The 23,702-nt window shown below is 43.6% G+C and overlaps 1 protein-coding gene and 1 long non-coding RNA gene across 5 annotated transcripts in view; one reads left to right on the top strand and one right to left on the bottom strand.

Annotated features, from left to right (window-relative positions):
- The window catches only part of LOC117359191 (fatty acid amide hydrolase-like), a 110,187-nt gene extending 93,625 nt beyond the window's left edge, over positions 1 to 16,562 (bottom strand). The window contains exons 1-3 of one of the 2 annotated variants that reach the window (XM_033941520.1): positions 16,311 to 16,562; positions 4,561 to 4,617; positions 3,960 to 3,997 (exon numbers count right to left, since the gene is read on the bottom strand). In XM_033941520.1, the coding sequence (XP_033797411.1) occupies positions 3,960 to 3,997; positions 4,561 to 4,617; positions 16,311 to 16,454 (239 nt within the window). In that variant the 5' untranslated portion in view covers positions 16,455 to 16,562. The remainder of the gene's footprint in view (positions 1 to 3,959; positions 3,998 to 4,560; positions 4,618 to 16,310) is intronic. The other variant, XM_033941519.1, reaches the window with a different exon arrangement.
- The window catches only part of LOC117359193, a 102,066-nt gene continuing 94,671 nt past the window's right edge, over positions 16,308 to 23,702 (top strand). Inside the window, exon 1 of one of the 3 annotated variants that reach the window (XR_004539180.1) lies at positions 16,308 to 16,685. This is a non-coding gene — a long non-coding RNA (uncharacterized LOC117359193). The remainder of the gene's footprint in view (positions 16,686 to 23,702) is intronic. The other 2 variants (XR_004539179.1, XR_004539178.1) reach the window with 2 other exon arrangements.

Raw genomic sequence — 23,702 nt, 5'->3', positions numbered from 1 at the left:
GATCCCTGGTGGAGGTGCAGCGGGCAGGAGCAAGTTTTCTGAACTCCTTCCCCGCTGCTAATCGGCTGTGTGGATCCAGTTTCTTCAGGTAGCGGTACGAGCAGCAGCGCTAAGCAGCTTCCTTACTGGCTCCCAGAGGTCAGAAAACAAAGGCAAGGCTTTGCAGGGGCGTGACTAGAGGCGGAACAAGACAAGGCTGGAGGCAGAATGGGGCGGGGCTAGGGGTAAAATGAGCGGGTTTCTCCAGACAAAAATCCTGGTAACCCTAGTCTGAAACATTACATTCTTGGAAAACTATTTGCAAATTGCCATTGTGTTGAAATAAGTAAACGGAGACCTCCTATTTAAATGAAGGAGAGGTTGATAATTCAAGATTCATCTGGAAAGAGATGGTTTAGGAAATGAGAGGCCTGTTCTAAGCAGTTAGTGTATGACTTAGTTACTGTGCTGGCATGACAGTGCACACTAATTCATACATATGGTATCACTTTTAATTTTAGATAGTTTGTAAGGTGTCCAAATGGCTTTGTGGAATACAAAAAATATGGATTGTTTAATTGCTGCTGATCTTAATGATTTGTGAATAGAAGACCAAATCTGTTCCCAACATTGCTTAGAAATATCTGTCTTGATGTCAAATTGCCATGTTGCTTCAGTACTCTTAGGATGAGAAAACAAATTAACCTGCAGAATTTTGTACCATTTAGAAGCTGCCCCCTTTTTAAATGTTATTATTGTCATGAAAGACTGGGGGCAGAAGAGCTGAGCGGCTTACATTTTAGAAAAGCCTTAAGGCAATGTTGGAGTTGTAACCATTTATAAAATTGATTAGGAGGCAACTTATATTCACATTGCAATTCATGAAAGGTTAACCACTTATCATTTCTTCTTAAATGAAAAACTGACCATATACCCGCACGTTGCCACAATGGCCACTGCACCATTTTCCCTTGAATTTGTACTTTTTGAAAGGGTGAAAAAATATAGACTCACACTTACCATTCTATACCACTCAGGATTTTGTAGGCCTCAATCACAACCCCATCAGCCATCAGTTTTTTATAACCTGAAGAGCCCCAACCTCTTTAGTCTTTCCTCATACGAGAGGAGTTCCATCCCCTTTATCATTTTGGTTGCTCTTCTTTGGACCTTTTCTAATTCCATTATATCTTTTCTGAGATATGGTAGCCAGAACTGAGTGCAAAACTCAAGGTGAGGATGCACCATGGGGCAATACAGAAGCACTATAATATTATTGGTCTTATTTACCATCCCTTTCGCTTTTTGTTTTTTTTTTTTTTGCTGCAGGTGCATACTGGGCTGAAGATTTCAGCATAGTGTCTACATTGACACCCAGATCTTTTTCTTGGGCGCAGACTCCTAAGGTAGACCCAGCACAGAGTAACTATGGTTTGGATTATTATTCCTAATGTGCATCATTTTGCATTTGTCCACATTACATTTCATCTGCCATTTGGATGCCCAGTCTTCCAATTTCCTAAGTTCTTCCTGTAGTTTCCCAGTCCTCATGTGTTTTGACATGTAACTTTACTATATACTACTACTACTGCAATTTATCATTTCTATAGCACTGAAAGACATACACAACACTGTACATTTAACATGCAATAGATGGTCCCCGATAGGAAGAGCTTACAATCTAATTTGGACAGACAGGACATATAGGAGTTGGAGAGTTTCTTGCAGCAAGAATGATAGGCTGGTCATAGATAATTTTATGGTGAGTGGGATTTAGGAGTTGAATGTAGCCTCAAAAAAGTGGGCCTTTAGCTTGGATTTGAATATAGCTATAGCTAGCTGATGTAATGACTCAGGCTGTCTGTTCCATGCATAAGGTGCAGCAAGATAGAAGGGACATAAGTCTGGAGTTGGCAGTGGAGGAGAAGGGAACAGGTAGGAGGGATTTGCCCAATGCACAGAGTTCACAGGGGAAGCATAGGGAGAGATAAGTGTGAGGTGCTGCAGAAGTGAATGCATTTGTAGGTCAGTAAGAGGAGTAAACTGTATTTGGAAATGGATGGGGGGCCAGTGAAGTGATTTGGGGAGAGAGGTAATGCGAGTATGGCTGCTCTCACAGAATATAAGTCATGCAGCAGAATTTAGCAAGAACTGAAGGGTCCTGGTGGTGGTGGGGGGGTCAGTTTGGCGGTGAGGGATCACAGCAGCAGGAGTGAGTGAGCATCCCTCCTGTCTCTATTTTGGTTCCGAGGTGGAGACCATTTTTTCTTTTTTTTTTTAATGAGGACAGTTATCATGTATGTATGACACACGCACAAAATCTGTGCCATTAAAAAAAAAGAAATATGCCCCAACAGGTGAGTGGCAGGAGGTTGCTTTGGGGCTTTCCCTGCCACTCAACTGTTCAGGCTTCCCCAAACTGGCTTTGTGCATGTGTCAAAGTCGCTCTTACAGTGACCAATTGGATGGGATTAAAGCAAACCTCCGCGAAAATCATTTGCATGCAAACTTGTTGGAACTTCGGTCGTTGTTTCAGAATCAGCCAAAAATTCAGCTCACAGCAGCCTGCACAGTCTTAGTGTCCGTGTTTTGTGCATCTAGCCCTATTGACTAGTATTCTGAACCATCATCAAGAGATCTGAGGTCGAGTTGGGGTCCTGAGCCCAATTGGAACTGGATGTTGTTGAATGAAAAACCTAGGAGTCAGGCGGCCACAAAGCACCATCATGAGTAACCGTGAAATGAGTAGCATCCTGGTTTCTCTCACAAGAGTGTGGGGGCTCGACAAGGGAATACCGTATTTTTCGGTCCATAAGACGCACTTTTTTCCCCCAAAAAAGTGGGTGAAAAATGGGTGCGTCCTATGGAGCGAATACCCGACCTCCCCCCCCCCCGCCCATTACCTTATTTAGACCGCCGCCCGCTGCCACTGCTCCTGGTCTCTCAATGCCGCCATAAGCAGAGGAAGAGAAAGGGCAGGCAGCTGCAGCGATTGATGCCGCCAGCCCAGAAGCCTTACACCAGAACTGATGTCGGGGATAAGGCTTCTGGGCAGGTGGCGTGCAATCGCTGCACCCACCTGGCCCTTCCCAGCGATTCGTTCAATGCTGGCTTCCCGCTTGTCCCTCGACCCGCTGCTGAGCCAGGAGTCCCTCTCCCACTGCTGCTTCATTGATATATCCTCACAGCAGTAGCAGCGTGAGGTAATTAAATCCTGTGGGCGGACAGGCAGGCTTGGGGGGGCAGAAGAGGACAAAGGCTGGAAGGCAATGAGGGGAACATAGAAGGAAGGGATAATTGTTGGGCCTGAATTGGGGGGGGGGGAAGAGGACAAAGGCTGGAAGGCAGTGATGGGAATATAGGAGGGAGAGAGGAAGGGAAAATTGTTGGGCCTGAGTGGGGGGGGGGGGGAAAGAGGACAAAGGCTGGAAGGCAGTGTGAAGAACATAGGAGGGAGGAAGGAAGGGACATTTATTGGGCCTGAGGAAGGAAAAAAGAAAGAAAGAAATCACCAGACAACCAAAGATAGGAAAAATGATTTTATTTTCAATTTAGTGATCAAAATGTGTCAGTTTTGAGAATTTATATCTGCTGTCTATATTTTGCACTATATTTGTCTATTTTTCTATAGTTGTTACTGAGGTGACATTGCATATTTTAAAAAGTCATCTGTCTTGACATCTGTGCCCTGTCCCTGCCTACCACTAGACCATCAGAGGGGGGACAGGGTACAAAGCCTGGCAGGGAGAATTTGGTTCAGAATGGGGGGTTTTTGGTTTGTTTTCCTCCTCTTAATCTAGGGTGCGTCTTATGGTCATATGCGTCTTATGGAGCGAAAAATACGGTAGCTACTATTCTGCTAGATCATCAGTAACTTAATTTGACTGCCTTTGTTGCAGCTGTGGAACAGCCACAAAGGTATGTAGCTTCCTGCAAAGTCTTCCTAGAAAAAGAAAAACAAACCAACAAAATGGACATACCTCATTAACAGTGGCATTAAACAAAACTGTCCAAACACCTGGAAAAGAACAAAAATGTTAAAAAGTAAAACAGGAGGGATATGCATTCATTAGTGTGCCTTTAAAAATGTATGAAACAAAACTGAAAGACATCTAAAAATTGGGGGAAAAGACCGTATTTTGTTTTTATCCTGTGCACCCCACTGGTAACATGAAATACATCCCTTGATCTAATCTTTACTCCCAGAGTGATTTATTGTGGAAAACATATTGTATGGAAGCAGAAAGCACTGGGCCAGTCAGTGCAGTAAAAATTAAGGATGTCAGCTCAGAGGGCATTCACAGCCCTTCTTACCTTTAATCTCTTTGAGCCATATCCCTAGATAGCAAGAAAGATCTGCCCAAGGGCTCAGAGCTTCTGACAGCTGAAACCGTGTAAGTTAAAAAGGACCCACTGTATTTATTAAACACAATACTATACTGCACTATTCATAACAAGTAAAATGAAGGTGGACTAATCATGAAAAGCTTCTGTAGTTATAACTTCTCTCATCACCCAGGGCAGAAGGGCTGCGTGTATGGAACAGCAATCAGGAAACAGGATCATGGCCTTTTTACTTACACTGTTAGCTAAGTGAGTGAACATTTGCAGAGAAAATCCAGAGAGTCGAGGACTCCACTGTTAAGAAAAGAGCATAATGTCAGTCCATTCAGCATCAGCAGAGAGATTAAATAACCTATATAACTAGGCTGTGGTGCCACATTCCTGTGCATCTCCAGCTAGGACAGCCAGATTGATAAAAAGAACAAGGCATATCCTAGCAGGATGTCGATACACATCTGGAACCAGAGTGCACCTCCTATGAAACAAATCCCGTCCTAGCAAGAGCTGGAATAACATAGAAACAAGATGGCAGATAAAGGCCAAATGGCCCATCTTGTCTGCTCATCCACAGTAATCATTATCTCTTTCTCTCTCCGAGAGATCCCATATGCCTATCCTAGGCCCTTTTGCATTCAGATACAGTCTCTGTCTCCACCACCTTTGTTAATTTCTGCAACCCCACCACCACCCCGCCCCAATAAGAGACTAACTGGAATGCTTTTATGTTTCACATACTATTCTGATCTGAAGGTATTGCTTTTGAAAGCTAATCAAGGTAGTATAAAGAAATAAAACAAAAAAACCCAAGGAAATAAGGCGATACCTTTTTATTGAACTAACTCAATGCATTTTATGATTAGCTTTTGAAGATAACCCTTCTTCTTCAGATCAACATTTGAAGAAGGATTACCGTATTTTCACATAGATAATGCGCACCCGTGTAAAACGCGCACACGGGTATAGCGCGCGAAAAACACAAATTTATGTACAGAAATTTTTATATACCGCGCACGCCCGTATATCGCGCATGCTGCCCGACTCTCCTTTCGCCCGCCCCGACTCTCCTCTGAAGACCCCGACTCTCTTTTCGCCCGCCCCAACTCTCCTTTCCCCCTTGAAGTCCTGTCCCTACCCTGAAAGCCTGATGCCCCCCCAACGTCCGATTCACCCCCCTGCAGGACCGCTCGCACCCCCACAGCGTCCCCCCTCCCCCATGGAGAAGCTGTGTACCTTGTTTCCGGATGCCAGCGAGCCCAGCTGTTTCCTCTGCCGGCGGTCCCGCCCCTTCTCTGAGCCCTGTGCTGCGCTTTTTCTTCCGGCGGTCCCGCCCTTTCTCTGATGTCAGAGAAAGGGCGGGACCGCCTGAAGAGGAAGCAGCGCAGCACAGGGCTCTGAGAAGGGGCAGGACCGCCGGCAGAGAAAGCAGCTGGGCTGGCATCCGGAAACAAGGTACACAGCTTCTCCATGGGGGAGGGGGGGAGGCTGTGGGGGTGCGAGCGGTCCTTCGGGTGGGGGTGCGAGCTGTCCTTCGGGGTGGGAGTGCGAGCGCTCCTTCTGGGTGATGAATCGGGCGTCGGAGAGGGGGGGAACTATGTAAAAAAAATTTTTGTATAACGCGCTCACGCGTATAACGCGCAAGGGTATGCGCGGTTTGTAAAAACCACGTATAACGCGCGCATTATATGCGAGGAAATACGGTACCTTCAAAAGTTAAACATAAAATGCACTGAATTACCACTACATTTTTATCATTTCTATAGCGCTGAATGGCATACACAGTGCTGTACATTCTTCATACACACATAAAATATGGTCATGTGTCTTCTAGACTAAGGGACAGATTCTGTATAGGACGTCTAAAAGTTAGGCATTGTTTAGACCAGTGTTCTTCAACCTTTTTACACCTATGGAGTGGAGGAAATAAAAGAATTATTTTGCGGACCGGCACCAGTCACAGACCAGCAGTTGAAGAACACTGGGCTAAGTTGTAGGCTAGACCCCACCCCCCAAATAGTAATAACACTATTTTTTCCATTCATTTTTCATATATATAGTACACACAATATATAATCTTATTAACAACACATAATGGTTAACCACAAAATTAAACTACACAAAGCACACTGTATGCTTCTCAACATTCATTCCTACCAGAACACAGATAACACCTATGCAAATACGGGCCCAAAAACTAAAAGTACTAATATATACATACGAAACCCTAAGATTCAAGACTCTGTATTACAGAGAAAAAGAAACAAATGCATTTCTTCCTGAACAGTGCAAAATATAGACAGCAGATGAAAATTCTCAAAATTGACACAATTCAGTCACTAAATTGAAAATGAAATCATTCCCCCTACATTTGTTGTCTCCTTCCCTCCATGCTGTGCCTCAATTAGATGCCTCCCTCTGCACGCATCTGCTCTCTGACCTCCTTGTCAATGTGCCATCCCTTCATCACGGCAGTTGGGTGAGGCTGGGTATCCTGCCCTCTCTTGTTTTCCTCCCCCTCTGCAATAAACATACCAGTGCTCCCACCTGGACATTTTATGCTGCCCATGGCCGGCTCCCTCTTCCTCACTACTGCAGTTTGCACAAAGCCACGTGCGGTGGCTCCTCGCGCATTATCCGGAAGCCTTCCCTCTGACATAGCGACGTCAGAGAGAAGGCTGCCGATTCAGGCGCAGGACGCGCGTAGGGAGCCGCCACCCACGGCTTTATGCACTGATCTCCTCAGGCCCAAGGCACATGCTGGCTGCAAACCGGCAGGAAATTTCTGCAGACCGGCAGTTGAAGAACACTGGTTTAGACATCCAGGAACAGAATGCTGAGCGTGATTACATAATGCATAGACACACTATAATCACACTCAGCGACGTTGAATCTAAGCATGTCTATATTGTTGGACTTCCTTTGCAGAAACGCCTTTTAGGCGTTACACAGACATCCTAATAATGTCTATAACGTTATCGTGTATTAGCATTACATCATTAGAATGGCAATTTTATGCTGTTTTTTTACATTAAAATTGTAAAATGCTGGCACCACTATATTTTATTAAATTTTATCTTTTAATTATTTATATACCACTTATATCCTATGTGGTATTTACATTAGGCTCTTTTATCTTATTTCTTTCTGTTCCAGTTGCCCAGGGTCACAAGCAGTAAATGGTTTGAACCCACAACCTCAGGGTACTGAGGCTGTAGCTCTAACCACTGCACCACACATACGCAGATATTAAACCACATGTGAATTCTAAAGCCAAGTTTAGATCCTCTTGATTCATAAGCAGTCATTTCTCTAAGATAAATATCAAACATGTACCGTCAACATTTGTCCAGTTCCTCTACTGCTTGGTCACTAAAAAACAGGAATATGTGCTGGGGTTCCTGACTATACTAGGGATTTGAACCCACCACCTTGGGAAGATGGAAGAAGTGCCTTTAACCAGTGAGCCACAAGAGGTTTCTTTTAGGCAGGGGTTCCTGCCATATAAGATGATACCTTAGGACAGGGGTAGGGAACTCCAGTCCTCGAGAGCCGTATTCCAGTCAGGTTTTCAGGATTTCCCCAATGAATATGCATTGAAAGCAGTGCATGCAAATAGATCTCATGCATATTCATTGGGGAAAACCTGACTGGAATACAGCTATTGAGGATCGGAGTTCCCTACCCCTGCCTTAGGAGATCATAGCCAAATCAGGGAAAAAATACGTTTCCTTCTGTATCCTGGAAATGACAGAATGCAAGTGTAAATGGCAATGTTCACAACCTATACTCTCTTATGAGACCAAAAAGAAGTTAAGGTATGGGGGGGGGGGGGCGGAGTTGTAGGAATCTGAACCCATGACCTGTGGAAAATGGAAGCAGTGCCTTTAACCACTGAGCTACAAGAGCTTTTGTTTAGAAGAGTTCATATTATTTTTTTAATGACATTCTGACATCTAGGTGCATATTGATGTCACCATGATGTCAAGATTGTGCATCAGACATGTCCACTTGCTCTGAACCACAGCTGTTGTGAGTAGGGATTCTGTTCTTATTTTCTTAGCCTTTTGGGAATGAGTTTAGTATGTTATATATATATTTAATGCTTGAGTAATGCATTATTCATGTTTCTCTGTTTCTAAACATCTTTTTCTATTATCATCAAAAAGGAGTCCTCTTTACACCCAAATCCCCCCTCCCCCTGCTCTCCCGCAAGGTGCACATCTCAGGAGCTCGGGTAGAGTGCCACAGAACACCATACTAGTGGGACAGCCGACTGAGCACAGGTGGGGTAGCCGCAAAGATCTGGTCCAGGGACCCAGTGTTCCAACCCCCCTCCCCCCTAAAGTCCACTGGGTAGTCCCAGTAATAGCTGAAGAAAGGAAAACAGATACGAGGGGGGGTGGCCTGTACTTTTCAACAAAATTGAGACTACTTCCCATGTAACCTGGTGAGATGTTAAATGGCATAAAGAACAATCCCTATTACTTAACAAATTAGAAGAACAAATACGAGATATATTTGGAATTCATAGCAAATTCTAGCTTTCAAAAGCTCTACAAACTCAGACTTGAATACAATAATATTCACACACACAAACACAAAAAAAAAACCCAACGCACTTGGTACGAGATATTATTCAAAACAAAACAAAGCCAGTCGTCTTAGAAACATAGAAACATAACAGCAGATAAAGGCCAAATGGCCCATACAGTCTGTCCATCCACAGTAATCATTATCTCTTTCTCAATATGAGAGATCCCAAGTGCCTATCCCACGCCTTCTTGAATTCAGACAGTCTCTGTCTCCGCCACTTCTTCTGGGAGACTGTTCCACGCATCTACCACCCTTTTTGTAAAAAAGTATTTCCTTTGATTACTCCAGAGCCTATCACCTCTTAACTTCATCCTATGCCCTCTCATTCCAGAGCATCCTTTCAATTGAAAGAGACTCGACTCGTGTATTTACGCCACGTAGGTATTTTAATGTCTGTATCTATTTCCCCTCTCCCGCCTTCCCTCTAAAGCAATGTCCCGCAAACTTTCTCGAGCCATGGCACACTAAAGGTAGTGGCCATGGTAGAGGCACCTGGAAGTACGTGAATATTGCTGTGATGAGCATGCGTGACATCATCATGTCAATGTCCGCGCGAGTGTGAAGGCCCTCCAGGCGGGCCCTGAGATGCCAATGGGGGGTGCCAAAAGGGAAGGGGGTGCTGTCACCACTGATTGCCAACAGGATGTGCCTCTCGCCACGAGACTGCATCAACATTAGAGTATTAGGGCTCCCAGAAGGGGTTGAGGGCTCAAATGCTATATCCTTTCTTGAAGATTTCTTACCAAAACTGCTCTCCCTCAATCTGAAGTATCCATTAGAAATTGAAAGAGCACATCGTATTCCATCAAGGGCTTCTAACAGTCAAAACAGTCCCAGGCCCATGATAGTCAGGGTGCTGCGTTTTCAATAGGCTATGAAAATTTTATCTTCTGCTAAACAAATGAAGTTTCTGAAATAGCAGGAAACAAAAATCCATCTTCTCCCAGATTTTGCTAAAGTTATTGCTGGCTTGAGAATCCAGTTTCTGCTTCTCCAACCTCAGCTGAGGCTGATGGGAGCAAAATATGGGTTGATGTATCCGGCAGTAATGAAGATCACATTCAACAATAAAACCAGTCACTATGAGGACACAATTAAACTGCAGGATTTCATTAATCAGCACTTAGATCCAATGACATAGGAGAGTGATAAGGAACGATTGGAGTTATTTTTTGAATCAGTGCCTTAACTTGGCATTTATTTTGGAGATTATATAAAGCTTTTATATGAAAGGGTTTTAATTATTTGATTTCTATCCAGTTTGGTTTTTTTCAAATGCTTTAACGAATGTGTTTTTGTGGAAGATATAGCAGCTTTAACGGGAGCCAGTGAAAAACAAGATTTTAATAAAGGGGCGGAACTTCAATGTTATTTGCTGTGAATAAAATTGTGCTGCCTGCGATTTTGAGGAAGAGAGTGTGTCATTGGAGAAGGAAAGCTCTGGGTCTGATGTTGAGCAGCCTCTAGACCGTTCAATCAACAGTCGGCAATCTCAGGAAACTTGTGCTAACACCGAAATGTGTGAAATGGTCTTAATTGAGAAATACGCAAGTGCGGCTGACAACTTGGATGCATAGGAAATGGATTAGTTAATTCAGGGTTATGTCTACATTCAGTTAGTGCAGGGGTGCCCAATACGTCGATCGCGATCGACCGGTAGATCGGGAAGGCAATGCGAGTTGATCGCGGAGCCCATCCCGGGCTCCATGATGGACTCGTGTTGCTGTCCCGATCTACCGGGCTGATCAGCCTTCCTCTTCCCGACGTCCCCCACCACCCTCCCTCCAGAAGCGTCAGACCAACCAGCATTGGAGCGAGGAAATTCTGGGCCAGCCAATCACTGCCTGGCTGGCCCTGAACTCTTCTCTGACGTCAGAATTGACGTCAGGGAGTGGAATGCTGGTCAGCGTGACGCTTCTACAGGGAGAGTTTGGGGCGGCGGTGGCTTGGGGGCCTGTTCCCCGATGGCAGCAATGGCAAACCTAGTGGCTTGAGGGCCTATTCCCCGATGGCGGTGGCAGCAAACCTAGTGGCTTGGTGAAGGCAGGGAGAAAGAAAGAAAGGGGAGGCAAGGAGACAAAGAAAGAAGGGAAACAGAAAGAAAGGGGGAACAGGGAGTCAGAAAGTAAGGGGGCATGGAGAGAGAGAGAGAAAGAGAGGCAGGGAGACAGAAAGAAAAAGTTGGGGAGAGAATACAGGAGGCTGAAAGAAGAGAAGAAATATTGGATGCAGTCAGAAGAAGAAAGTGCAACCAGAGACTCATGAAATCACCAGACAACAAAGGTAGAAAAAATGTTTTTATTTTCAATTTAGTGATGAAAGTGTGTCCGTTTTGAGAATTTATATCTGCTTTCTATATTTTGCACTATAGCTCTCTTTTACTAAACCGCAATAGCATTTTTTGGCGCAGGGAGCCTATGAGCGTCAAGAGCAGCGCGGGGCATTCAGCGCAGCTCCCTGCGCTAAAAACTGCTATCGCAGTTTAGTAAAATGGGAGGGAGTATATTTGTCTATTTTTGTATGGTTGTTACTGAGGTGACATTGCATAGAGCAGGGGTGTCCAACCTTTTGGCTTCCCTGGGCTGCATTGGCTGAAAAAAATGTTTCTGGGGCTGCACAAATGCGCAAATGCTGCAGCAAGACAGAGGAGGGAGCCGGCAAGACAGTAAACACCCGGGTGCAGCAGAGGAAAACACTGCATCGCCCACGACCGTGGCCACACAAAATACTCTCGGGCCACAGGTTGGACACCCCTGGCATAGAGTCATCTGCCTTGACCTCTTTGAAAAAACCCCAGAATATAAATGATAATTAACATTTTCTCTGCGTACAGTGTGCTTTGTGGGGTTTTTTTTTAACTTTTATTGTTGGTAGATCATTTTGACTTGGTCATTTTAAAAGTAGCTCGCAAGCCCAAAAAGTTGGGCACCCCTGAGTTGGTGGATCTTATCTCAAATTGGGACCTTGGTAAAGCGATAAAATACAGCCCAGTACTGGTGAGACTGCGGAAGAGAGGTAAAACCAGATAAAATGCAACAGATTTCAAAGTTTCACAGTTTAACCACAGGAAGTGGAAGGACTCTAGGCTGTGGCAGTTGTCTGTAGCTTCAGAGTTGCCAGAGCTGGAAGAGTCCCCACATATGAGTGAGATCTCATCCAATTTTCATGGTCACAGGCACAGTGGTGGATTTCATAGAAATGAAAGATTCAGAAACAGAGGACAGAAAAGAAGCTTTGACAACGTTTTCAATCGGTAGTCTTGTTCTGCCCTCCAAATGGACTTCAAAGTTTCTTTTTAACAGTAACGCAGTCTTGCTTTAGCACCAATTTATATTCCACTGTACAACTTTAAAAATAACCTTGGAACTAGCAAAGCCATGCTGCTCACCCATGACAAGATGTGTTTCCACAATGCTTTAGTTAAATTGGTAAACAACAAAAATGTGGGGTGAAATAACCATTGCCAAAAGATCATAAGTAATTCATTAATCAATACTGAAAAGAGTGGTAAGGCTGAGCTATCATTCAAAATATGAAACTCATTTGTGGCGAGACCTCAGAAATTCATTCTCCAACTCACTATAGGGCAGCTTAAGCTGATCCATTCAGGGGATTAATTTATCAATCACCGATGAATCACCACTCACCAACCTCAATGCAAAATCTTATCGTGTTAAAACAATAAATATCATAAATATTCTGTAAACATTCTAAGTGTGGAACTTAGCTTCAAGCAGCAATGAAACTTCACAATCGTGATCTCAACGGGGCCCGTTTTGCTCGTGGCTTCGTCAGGAGATCAAGAAAAATGATTATAACTGAACATGTTCCAATCACATTTAACATCCAGTGACCAATTGGCAGAAAGCTTGATATGACGCGTGTCACTATGCAATCATCCTCACTAGGACTTCTGCTCCATAACTTTTGCACTTTAGTTTTGCCACGGTGTTTTTTTCAGGCTGACGCCCATTACAGAGCAGAAGTTATGGAGCAGAAGTCCTAACGAGGATGATTGCATAGTGACACGGATCATATCAAGCTTTCTGCCAATTGGTCACTGGATGTTAAATGTAGTTGTAACATGTTCAATTATAGTCATATTTCTTGTTCTCCTGACGAAGCCACGGGCCCCGCTGAGATCACGATTGTGAAGTTTCATTGCTGTTTGAAACTAAGTTCCACACTTATAATGTTTACAGAATATTTATTTATATTTATAATATTTATTGTTTTAACACGATAAGATTTTGTATTAAGGTTGGCGAGTGGTGATTGACCGGTGATTGACAAATTAATCCCCCGAATGGATCAGCTTAGGCTGCCCTGTAATGAGTTGGGGAATGAATTTCTGAGGTCTCACCACAAATGAGTTTTATATTTTGAATGAAAGCTTAGCCTTACCACTCTTTTCAGTATTGATTAATGAATTATTTATGATCTTTGGCAATAGTTATTTCACCCCACATTTTTGTTGTTTACCAGTTTTGATTTTTCAGTGGGGGGGAGGGGTTGTCTTTTTTGATTTTGTGTTTAACTAAACTGGGACATCACTGGCACAAGTTACAGTCGGTGTGGGTGAATATAGGTGGGCTTCACGCTGCAGTCTATCTGCTGAGATGTACCCATGCGAGAGCTACTGCTCATGAGGCAGGTCTATCTTCCGCTGAGCACCAGCTGCTCTCTGAGGAAGAGGGAGACTAGTATTGCCATAGAAGCCCACTCTTCTTACCTCTGCGTGAGAGATGCGTTTCCCTGGCTCTCGCATCACAGGAAAAAAATGACCCGGGATTTCAGACAAGCTGTGGCACTTGAGTTTCACTTTTAAAAAAATTCTATTTTGAAAAATGTAAACCAGGTGCCTTTAATCTTTCAGCAGCATGTTGTGGAGGAGAAGGAGGCTGAAGATGAAGATGGTGAGGCATTCGCACTCTGAATGATGTTATTTTGAATGGGAAAATGGCAGCTTTATTACAGTTACAACAGTCATTTGATATTTCAAAATCTCAAGGTTATAAATAGTTGCAGTTGAAGCAGGCCATTCAGAAAGGGTTACCTGACTGGCACAACCTAAAAAAAAAAAAATCAGTACAGCTTGCCGGGTCTATGTTTCCAGACAGATTTTCAAGGGCATCAGGCCGCCAGGTGGTATAAAATAATATTTGAATATTTGGTGAAAAAACCTAAAACAAGCTTGAGACATTTGGAATATAGAAACAAAGCAGTATATTTCTGCTACACAATGGCCACGGATTTGGACTTGGAGAATGAGATGTACAGCGTCAGCATCTATGAGACAAACTTGGTTGTTGTTGTTGTTTTTTTTTGTTTTGTTTTTTTGCTATATAGAATATTTTACAATATTTGTTTACAAATGTTGGATAATTTAAAGTCTAATAGATGCTGGCACTGTCATCTTGAAGTAGGGACACTTATTTTATTGTCCGTTGATACTCAATTTTTGAAAGTCAATTTGGGGTAAAATTATTATGGTATTAGGTGTCTCTATTCCATTGTTTTATGGCGTGGTTTTATTTGGGACATTGTTAAAACTTAAAAGTCCAATTGACACACATAAAAGTAGACATTATTATTATGACAGGAGTGGCCATGCAATTAATAACCAGAAATTGGAGAAATTGGGACAGGTTGAACTTTTCTTTTTGGTGGGAAATACTTTGGACTTCTTTTGCAAAGGTGTGCTAGCATTTTTAGCACATGCTGCGCTATGCACCAAGAACTAACGCCTGCTCAATTCTGGCATTAGCGTCTAGCACGCATGGCAATGCAGCGCGAGCTAAGCATGCGCTAAAACCGCTAGCGCACCTTAGTAAAAGGAGCCCTTTGTTTGTAGTATAGATATGAAAGGATGATTGCAGATTTTGAGTCCATTGGAGGCATTTGTCAAACAGCAGAATGATTGACTCCTTAGTTCTGAGATTTACACTTCCCCCTCCCCATTCGTGGTTTCTGCACTCGCGATTTTCACTTAATCGCAATTTTTTTCTGGGGAGGGGGAAAATTTAAAAAAACATATTTTTTACCTTCCCTGCCTTACCTGGTGGTCTAGTGGGCTTTCGGGGCAGGAGCGATCTTCCTACGCTCCTGACCCATGCAGATCGCCATGAGGAAATGGCTGTAGGGAGTTCCCGTCCTAGTCTCGAGAGACTATGGGAACTCACAGCAGCCATTTCCTCATGGCGATCTGCACGGGGCAGGAGCGTAGGAAGATCGCTCCTGCCCCGAAAGCCCTCTAGACCACCAGGTAAGGCTGGGAAGGCGACAGGGAGGTGGGGGTGGATCAGAGCTGGATAATTGCAGTTTTTCGCCATTCGCGGTCCGGCTCTGCCCATATCCCCCGCGAATAACGAGGGAGAAGTGTACTTAGATTTCTACACAAATCCAGTTAGGAGGGAGGGAAAGTGGGGGGATGGGATTGATTAACGTGTTTCAGTTATTTGCAAGAATATAAGTGCTGTTACTTGATATTGTTGCTTGTATATTAGTTGCACTTTGTATAAGTTTTGAAAATCAATAAAGATTTTTTTTTTTTAAACCCCAGCACTTTGGGTTTTGAAAAGCTTCTTGTCAAAATCGTGTCAGGAAAGGGCATCCGCGGATGTAGTGCACGATGTCATTGCGTCACATGCGCGGATGCTGTCTGGGGGAGAGGGGTGTGACAGGTAGACCGGGGCGGGACTGGGCGGGTCATGGGTCTGGATTTTCCTTCGGGAAAATCTGGTAACCCTATTAAGGAGTAAAACTTGGCATTTCTGCTAATGTGGGACAAAACTACTGTTTTATTTATTCAAACGTCACCAAAGCAATGGTGAAGGAATTTAAAATTCTCTTATACAAGGTTGCCACCTAGTGGACAGAATTCGAGCCCTCCACTGATAGGTTCTGGAAGGACATAGTTTCTCGGCCAGGCTGGAGACCGGATTGCAAAATAAATTAAAGGAAAAAAAAAGATATATAGAAAGGGAAGAAAGTCTCCAGTACACGAAAAATTGCAACTGCATATCCAAGCCGTGGTTCCAACTGAACTAAGCACTCATTCCTTATCAAACAAGGTAATATTATAGAAATAAAACAAAACACATAAAGGAAATAAGGCGATACCTTTTTATTGGACTAATCTAATGCATGTTATGATTAGCTTTCGAACGTAACCCTTTCTTTTTCAGATCAGAAATAAGCAAATTTTGACAAATATCAGTATATGTAAGCATTCTAGTGACAGTCTCACAGGAAGGGGCGGGGGTGAGAAACAGAGAGGAAAAAAGATCATAGCAAGGGGGTTCCAATTCCAGCCGAGTCCCCAGTCTTTTCAAGCCTGGTCCCCAACACAGGTTCCTGTCCCCCTCCACCAGGATGCGGGTGGTCCCAGGACTCACCATGTCACTGATGTGGCGCTCCGCCGCCGGGTCTCGCTGCGCCGCCTTCCTGCGGCAGCCGGTGACACGGTGCACGAACCCCAAATAAAACGAGAGGGCTACGGTAGTCGCCGCCACCACGGAGTAAAACAGCAGCTCCTCCATCGTACCGGCCACACCGAGGTCAGAGAACACTCGGACAAGCAGCGGTCATTGGGGGCGGGGACGAGCCCGGCTCCCTTCCGCCGCGCGCTTAAAGGCGCAGGTGCAGAGGTTTCATTAGGAGGTTTGCAAGGAGCCCAGATGATTGGTTTAAGATCAAGACAGCTAAAAGACCAAAGCGATTGCAGACTAGGGGGTCGCGGACAGGTAGACCCTGGTGAAGGCTGCTTATAGGTGAGAAAAAAAGAGCGTCTCTGAATGCAGGGATGATAAGCACGTTGCACAGACTAAAGATATTGTACTGTAAAGCATTGCATTTTACACCCCTGGTGCTTATTTCTTAAGTATGCAGGTGGGAAGAACGCCGCACCTGCAGCCTCGTTTTGATCCGAAGACACTGGTAGTTGTTCCAGGATAACAGATGGGGGCAAGGAGGCGGCTCCACATACATGAAAGATAGATCTGGGATGGGGGCACGCGGTAAAACGCAGAGGTGTATTAGGAGCTAGGATAGCCCTAGAATTTATTGAGATAAATCTTGGTGGAGCAGTTGTGCTCCGTTTCTATAACCTTGGACTGTTCTAGTAAATTAAGAATAGCTCATAAGCGTTGTGCTTGAGAGGAAAGGAACTGTAGAGCCAGCTGCTGTGGCTTTGGTGTGCCATTTCTCCCTTATGGCACTAGCAAGGGCAGGGCAGGATTAATTCTTGGAGAGCCCCTAGGCACACAAGTACACTGGGCCCCCTAGCAGCGCCCTACCCCGCCCCATTTATTTACCTGTTTTCTTGTTTACTTTATTTCCACTTGTATTTCTTTTTTTCTTTTATTATACAATTCAAAACAAACAACAAAGATTAGCATATCAGTGCCAATGTACAGTTTTAGTTCTTTGCAAGGCCCAAACATCTCTGAACAAATCCCCCCCCCCTTCTTCCCACCTACTTGCCCAGGACTTTAACTCGGAACTCTTTCCTCAAGTGTTCAAATGCCTTGTACAGCAGTAATACTATCCAAAACATAAGTCTATATTAATAACAAAGTTTGCAACTCCTCTCAACTGCCTCACCATATGTCGTCCAACTTTAACCCATATGTATAAACAACCAAATCTGTAACTCCTCTGGTCCATTCCACTCCATGTATGTTAATTTGTAACAAAACAACAAGGCAAGCGGCCCACCAAAGAATCCAGCCTGGAACAAAAGAAGATCGGCAGACAATAAGGAAATTCAAATCAGGTTTATTTTTCAAGGTGCTCCCATTTCGCTGAACAAGGCTGGTGAACGCTATCAGAAAACCATGTCTTGACAGTATCCAAGATGGCCGACAGGACAGCTAGCTGAGCATCCCGGTTAGATTCTCGTTTGAATCGCAGGCTTTTTTTTCTTCCTTTACTGTGACTTTTGTCCTTACCTGACAATGCCAAAAAGAAGGGGCCGAAGTGCCGCTGTAACCTCACGGCGCCTCGACCCCGCAAGAGTCGGCAACATCGAGGACCTAATCCGCCGGATGCAGGAAGTGTCGGTGTCAGCGTCGGCTTCACCATTGGAGGCTCTCGTTGGTGAGCAAGAGGCGGTCTCCCCGGGACTGGAGATCTCGCTGAGCCCCGACACTAGAGCACCTCCCCCTCTCCCTCAGAACACCAGTTCCCCTCGGGCAGTGGAGCCATTGGATGTCGGTGAGCTCCTGTCCCGTGAGGCTTTAGACACCAGACAGGGGAGACTGGATTTGGACTCCTGCTTCGGGAGTCCTGTGTTGGCTGAGGCTCATAACAGCATGAGGGACTGCAGCTTCCAGGAGAACAGCATACAGGAGGAGAGGTCAGCTATATTAAATCTTCCTATTCAATCTGAACAATCTAATATAATAGAGAAACCCCGAGAAATAACTCTTGAGGCGATATGGGATCTAGTGGCGGACCTGGCAAAATCAATTAAACCTCAAATTTCTCAAATTGAATTAAAATTAAACACCCATGAAACAGATATTAAAAGCTTACAAACTGAAATGCAGGACCTTAAAGACTCAAATGCTGCTGCTAAACAATTTAATGATACATTAATGAGAGATAATACAAATATGAGAAGAAAATTGGAAGCTCTGGATAATCTTTCTCATAATAATAATCTCAGGTTAATTAATTTTCCTAGAGTGGCAACAATACCTCTGAGAGATATGATAAAAAGGTTTATGACAGAAATATTGGACATATCAGAAGAATTGCTTCCACCACTTTCTCAGGTTTATTATCTGCCCACACGACGGGTCCAAGGACAACACCAAGAACCACTACCATCGTCAGAGGTCCAACAGAATTTAAATGTTTCATTGATGTTGGAACAGTCGGATAAGGAAATAGCGACGCCTGCAACTTTACTTCTTACTGTTGCCTTGGCACCAGACAAAAACTGGTTGCTGAGACTTTACTTCAAAAATAAGCTAAAAGAATTTATGGAATTTAAAATACAAATATTTCCCGATCTGGCACGAGATACCCAGAAGCATTGTCGTGAATTTCTGATTTTGAAGCCAGGAGTTATTGCCCTTGGAGCTTCCTTCTTTTTAAGACACCCATGTAAATGTGTGATATTATATCAAAAGCAAAAATATGTCTTCTTTGACCCTATACAGCTGACAACCTTTCTGTTAGCTGCACACCTGAAAGCTGGGACAATGACAACATGAATGCTCATTGTTTAATTTGATCACTTCCTCCAGCTGACTATATCCCTGTTTTTCTTCTTCTTTATATTTCAATGATTCTTTTTGGCTCACTGCTTTACATCTTGGATCCATGAATTGAGGACTTGAGGAGGAGACTATGATTACTTTTGCTGTGATAGTGATTAATGTTACTTTGGAATTTTATTTTTCTTTATTGCTTCTCCTTTCTGTACAAGTGTATACTTGATATGTTTTTGAAAATTAATTAATAAAAATAAAAAATAAAAAAAAATGTCTTTCATATACACAGGATACAGAGCCATCCTCACCCTGTATGGAATAAGTAATCACAAACTAAACCCCCCTTCTTTTTTTTTTCTTCACAAAAGCACAGAAGTTTTTAGTGCTGGCTGGCAGGCTGAATGTTCTTGTTCTGACGATCATAAGAATTCTATGACCATCAGATCAGTGCAGAGCATTCAACATGCTGGCTTGTGCTACAAATCGAAGGAACGGTACAGTTTAGGGAGTGAAGAAACAGTGGTGCATATCCCCCAATACTGAACAAAATATTAAGATAGCAGATGTAAATTTGAAAAAAAGAGAAATAACAAATCACTTTACAAATTAACAAAAATAAAACAAAAAATGGAAAATAAGATCATTACATTATGGATTTCTATTCCGCCATTACCTTGCGGTTCAAGGCGGAATCGAGAGAATACATAGAAAAGGGCTATTTAAAAAAATGCATCCAAACCGATTAGGAAAGAGGAGGAAAAAAAGATGGCAGCAAACATACTGTTATTGGAGTAGGATTATGAAGAGATACAGAAAGAACCCACTTAGATTCTTATGAACCAACCTTTGGCAGATTCTCTAAGGGCAAAGAAACAAACATATATAGAAGCCCCAAGTTTATTACGTAAATGACCTTTTTAAAAAAAAAAATAAAAAAAAAACCACTAAATGAGGGAGAAATTACATTTTGAAACTGCACTCTCTAAAGACAGTGTTCCGTATCCATGTATCTCTTCAACCTAAACACACATTCACTAGACAAAGCACATAACATCATAAGATGTACTTATAGATTATCCTTGATGACCTGAATGACCCCTTTTAATCCTCAGAATACAACCCTAAAGTAATTTTCAGTAGCTACCAAAAGTTGACCCCATCATCGAAAAAAACAAACAAAAAAACACTATAGAAGATAATAGTAATAATTAGGAACCCACTTTTCCTTGTCCTATAATGGGCCATAAAAAATGCTTCAATAACAGCTGAACCTCGTATGTGTGTATTTAATGTATCTTATAGACACAGACCCACATCGCTACAAGAGCATTTAGATGACAGGTAGGGGGCGATTTATAAACTTAAATAAGAGTGCGCTTCTTTTTCTCTTACCTGCCTCGGTCCCGGTCTCCAAAACTTCACATTTTAGCTCTGAAACTGAAAATGCACTTTTCGCTTTTAATCCGGTAGGACGAAGCGAACACACCATCTCGGACAAACAACAGCCAAAGCTTCCCTCTGACATGCCCCAGCGGAAACAGGAAGTTGCGTCAGAGGGAAGCTTTGTCAAGTAGCACCGCTTGGAAAATTCATTTCTTACCCGCGTTCCTTATCTTACTTTCTGTTGATGGGGGAGGGGGATCCATTGGCGATCGGTCCGTCGATGAGGGGGGGTCCACGTTGCTGATTGATGCTGGGGGGGCCATTGCCATTTGAAAAAAAAAAAATACCCTCCTTCATCGGGCCCCCCCTGACCATTTCGGGCCCTAGGCACATGCCTCCTGGGTCTATTGGTTAATCCAGCCCTGAGCAAGGGACTGAAAAGCTGCTAGAATAGGGTGACCAGATTTGTTGAAGCAAAAAAAGCAGACATTTCCCCACCCACTCACAAACCTTGTGTTTTCTTCCCTGAGCTCAGGGCCACATTTAGAAGGCTTCCGAGCATGCGCTGATGTGATGACATCGCACACATGCATGCATGTGTGTAACATCATTACATTGCATATATGCTTGTTCAGAACCGGGGTCTTTCAAAAGCAAGATTTTTTAAAATCTGTCCTAACACCTGGACAGTCCTCTAAAATGAGGACATGTCCAAGTAAATCCAGACATTTGATAAGGGCAGAACATTCATGAAGAAGATTGCAAAAGAAACTGGTAGAAGAACTGGCTAATACTAAGACACACTTGGAGTTAGATGCACTAAAGTCAGCGATCGTCGCCAAACCTGTTTTCACAGCTTTAGCCATGATCGCTATACCGACCTGATGCACAAAATGTCCCACCGCGAGTTTTTCTCCTTGATCAACCATTTTCCAATCTGACCATACAAAGTAGCTAAGTGATTGATACACTAACATCGCTTGGCTATCCCCCCTCCCAAAAAAAAGGGGGGTTGTAGCGAAAGGAAAAATGACAGGTCTGCCTGGGGGTTTTTTCTTTCTTTTTTTTCAATGGCACAGAGCCAATTAGGGCCTTAGGCTCCTCCCTGTGCATCACATCATGCACTGGAGAGAGGAAGGCCTGTCATTTTCGACGGGCAGGACTCAGAACTGAAGGGACCGTGCTTCCCTCCAGCTCCCAATGTTTACTAAAGGTATTGGGAGGGGCGGGGTTCAGGGGAAGCGTTACATTTGAGTGGCAGAAAAGAGAAAAATCAAAGAGAGCACTTTAAGAGAAAGATAAAAACAGCCATAATGGGTCAAACCAATATGTAAGCCGCATAGACATTATGTTATAGATTGGATGTTCCTATCTTTGACATGATATTGCCTTGGTTAAATAAAATGTTTTAAATTTAAAAAGCTGTGTCAAAAGCGAATTAAATTAAAAAAAAAAAAAAAAAAAAAATCGATTCAACAGGGTGAATTAAATTGAAATTCTTTTCCCTGATTTGGGCAGCACTAGTATAGAGGATAGACATGTGGTAATGGGAAATAGGTGAAAGATAAATGGGAATAGGAGGCTGGGGAAGGGGCAAGATGGCTCACCCACATTTGGATGCTTGGGGAAGGGGGAAGACACCAGCTCATCCCTTGCTTCATGCAACAGATTGTCTTGAGCTGCCCCTGCTCCATCCCTCATTTCTCTGCTCTCTATTTCCTCCTGACTTGACCTGCTTTGCCTCCTAACGTACTAGTTCTTTCCCCCACTCTTCCTTGGTCAGTGCCCCTCCTCTACAGGCTAGGCACACATCCTGAGCAGGTTCATTCTACATTTCAAAATATTTTTGTCTCACCCTTCCTGGCAAGGATCATATTCCTACTCCCCCTGCCCAGAGCCTCAGACACCATTCATATCTAGAACTCACAGCCTGAAATACAATAGCAGTTCCACAACCAGAAAGGCCCTAGGAGCTGCTCCACTACCTGAATGTACAAACCTTGGAAGCATTGGCAACACAATGCTTTTTTTGTTTGAGGGAGTCCCAAAAGCACCGCCCCAGACCCCACCCAAAAGTTCCACCCAAGCCCCACTCTTGACTCCACCCCCCACAATAATAGTACTAATTGTAATGTCAATTTTCCACTCATTTTTCATATATACACACACACAATATAATCTTACTAGTCTTTAAGCCGTTACATTAACGGGTGCTAGAATAGATGTGTCTGTTTTTCTTTCTCTCTGTCTTTCTGTCTCCTTTGCCGCTTTGTCTGTCTTTCTGTCTCTCTCTTTCCTTGGCCTCTGGCTGTCTGTCTGTCTCTCTGGCCCCCTGTCTGTTTGTCATTCTTTTTGTCTTTGTCTCTCCCTGGTCCCTTGTCTGTCTGTCTTTCTTTCTGTCTGTCTGTCTCTCTCTCTGGTCCCCTGCCTATCTCTCTCTAACCCCCCCACCCCCCACCCCGAGCAAACCAAGATTACTGCCTGCCCCCAGCACACCCCTCCCCCCAATGCAGCCCCTTTTCCCTCTCCTCCTCCACTTCCCTGTGCAGCAGTAGTAGCCGGACGCCTCGCAGCACCTCGGACACCCTCCTGCAGTTGCTCTCACTGCCGCACACGCTGCAAATCTAACACGGCCATGGAGTCACAAATCACGCTGTCAGGGATCATGGTGTTGTAAGTGCGCATGCGCGCTTAGGGTTTTATTATAGAGGATTAATAGAAACATAAAAACATGATGGTAGATAAAGGCCAAATGGCCCATCCAGTCTGGCCAGCCGCAGTAACCATTATCTCTTCCTCTCTCTAAGAGATCCCACATGCCTATCCCAGGCTTTCTTGAATTCAGATACAGTTTCTTCCGGGAGACTGTTCTTTGCATCGACCATCTTTTCTGTAAAAAGGTTTGTTTATTTTTCATTTGATATCCAAAGCAGCTTACAGAAATAAAATCAAATTGAAAGGAACGTCAATAATAAAAGGAATGATAATACAATCAAACATGAAACAATATACAAATAAATAATTAAAACAGAGTTAATGATAAACATATTAATGCCTTGAATTTCATTCAGAATTACCCAGAAATATTAAAAGCTTTCTGGAAAAAATAAGTCTTCAAAAGTGATTTAAACTTCCACATCCATCCCTGAGCACCATCTCCTCCCTCTCTCTCCCCTTCCACAC

This window comes from Geotrypetes seraphini, chromosome 4, assembly GCF_902459505.1.
Source record: "Geotrypetes seraphini chromosome 4, aGeoSer1.1, whole genome shotgun sequence".
In the NCBI taxonomy this organism is placed as follows: domain Eukaryota; kingdom Metazoa; phylum Chordata; class Amphibia; order Gymnophiona; family Dermophiidae; genus Geotrypetes; species Geotrypetes seraphini.
Note: the sequence above shows the minus strand (reverse complement) of the source record. Positions and strands in the feature narration are given on the sequence as shown.